The sequence below is a fragment of the Bison bison genome, unplaced genomic scaffold, assembly GCF_000754665.1.
Source record: "Bison bison bison isolate TAMUID 2011002044 unplaced genomic scaffold, Bison_UMD1.0 scf7180017864227, whole genome shotgun sequence".
Lineage (NCBI taxonomy): Eukaryota > Metazoa > Chordata > Mammalia > Artiodactyla > Bovidae > Bison > Bison bison.
Window position 1 is genome coordinate 53,717 of NW_011494799.1, and position 2,067 is coordinate 55,783.

General features: G+C 51.4%; 1 protein-coding gene across 4 annotated transcripts in view; it reads right to left on the reverse strand.

The window, feature by feature from the left end:
* Positions 1–6: 6 nt before the first annotated feature.
* The window catches only part of PHF8 (PHD finger protein 8), a 103,202-nt gene continuing 101,141 nt past the window's right edge, over positions 7–2,067 (reverse strand). For all 4 annotated transcript variants that reach the window (XM_010845879.1, XM_010845878.1, XM_010845877.1 and 1 more), the window contains one exon: positions 7–1,307. In XM_010845879.1, coding sequence (XP_010844181.1) covers positions 1,219–1,307 — 89 coding nt within the window. In that variant the 3' untranslated portion in view covers positions 7–1,218. The remainder of the gene's footprint in view (positions 1,308–2,067) is intronic.

The window sequence follows — 2,067 nt, forward strand, 5'->3', positions numbered from 1 at the left end:
TGGGAGGACCAGATGATCTGCTCCTTTACAGAGGGGCATCACCACTCCTACACTCAGGGTTCTGAGTGACCCGTCAGCACTCTGTTTGAGCATCTACCTGACATCTGGGAGTACAGAGCCCCAGGAGTAAAAGTGTGAGTTCTGTAGCCTTCTTTAGACCAAGACCTCAAGGTGGGGAGAGAAGCAGGGAGGCTCCTGATGGAGAACCCGAGATGAACTGTCCTGCCACATCCTCTCCAGAAGGTCCAGGCTGTGCTCCGTGGTTTAGGTGAAGGGATCAGGCCATTGAGCATGGGCTATCTGCTTCAGTGGCAGATGCTTTCAAGCTTCTGGGAGATGGTTTTTGCCTTCTGGTGCCCAGCCAAAGCTTTGTGGATAATGGTCTGCAGGACCTCAAACTCCAGGCAAATCCCTGGAGCTCACCTTGGGAGAGGTGGCTTTGTCTATAGTCACCCAAAAGTAGCTTCCTCCAACAGGCAACAAAGTCTCAACCAAAGTCTTGGGTGTTGGTCCTGTCCCCACCTTGAAAAGTGACAGGAATCTTTCTTCTTTCCAAAGATGAATGAAGTCAGTCCATGGGCTTTCTAGGCCACCCTGGAAATGGGGCAGTAAGAAGACTCTGGGCCCTCCTCTTTATTTCCATGAAGCATTTGGCAAGAGGGGGCTGAAGCCAGAGCCTTCTCCCAGGAATGAGTCTTGAGTGAGACACATCCACTGGGCTGAGGGGATGAAGGAGAATGGGCAGAGATGGGTAGGCTTCTGGAGACAGGGCTAGAGCTGCAGAAAGTGTTGAGCGCTGGGCCTCCCACTTCATGACCAGGGAAACACCAAGGGGCCCAGGCTCACCTCATGCTTCTTCTCACTCTGCCTTCCAGCTTTAAGTGGGGATGAGAGTAAAGGGTAGACAAGGCTGGTGAAAGGGAAATGGATTGGAGTAGCAGAGAGAGGATTCTAGTCAGCTGGAAACCTCTCCCATTTATCTGCTACTCAGAGATATGGAAAAGAAAGGCAGGATGCTCTACTGGAAGTGGGGAAGGGAGTCGTGGGAGTAGGTGAAGGGGCCCATGGGGAGAGTCCATGCCCTTGGTCAGTTCCAAGAAAGCAGGACAATGCGCCTCAGCACCTTGTCTGGGGCAGGTAGGATCCAGGAGTGCCCCGAGAGTTGACAATGGAGAAGGCAATGGGGGTGAAGGGGTGAGGGGCAGAACACAAAGGAGCTCACAGAAGCAGTTTGCCATTTCTGTGGATTTTCAGGATACGGCCGAGTCTCTGCTTTGCTGTAGCCAGGCCCTTTTTGGGACGCTTTCCTGTGGGGGAAAGGAGAGGTAAGCAAAGGCTATGGCAAGGGTGATGGCAGCAGCTCCAGAACCAACTGTCCTTGAGCCATCCCCATCCTGTTCCTCTGCCCACAGAGCCTCTCCATCCTTATGCCTGGCTCCAGGACCATCTTGGGCCAACAAGCCCTCCTTAGTTACTTCCATCCAACACCACATGCTTTGGCTGTTCCTTCTTTGACCTCCTGCAGTGGCTACAGACTTTCTGGTTACTCTGTCTAATTCTTTTTCCCCACTGATTTCTTTAGTCCCAATCATTTTCCTTCCTAAATTCTGCAAGGAGGTGATTGTGCCTCCCTATCCTCTTATCCTGCCCAGCAGGATTGAACAAGTGCCTGGTTAGAGATTATAGCTAGTGTCTCTGAAGTTGCCACTCCCAGGGCCTTGCTTCATTAGAAACCCCTATCCTCATCACCCCAATGCTACACCAATCTCATCACCCTTGAGCTGTGTACTCTCAGAGCCAAAGTGAGGAAAAGGAGAGCTTGAACCCTCCCATCCTTTTCCCCCACATCAAACCACCTCCTATGTCCCATGTGAACTCTTCCATATTTGATCAACTTATCCCCTCCTTCATTCCCTCTGCCAGAGCCCTTAGCTTCACTTCACTACAGCTTGGACTTGTGTATGCATCTCCTTCCTAGACTTCCCACCTTCAACTCACCCTCCACTTTGGCACACCAGAAAGAGCTTTCCAAACTCATATCTGAGTTAATCTCTGCTTAACACCAAT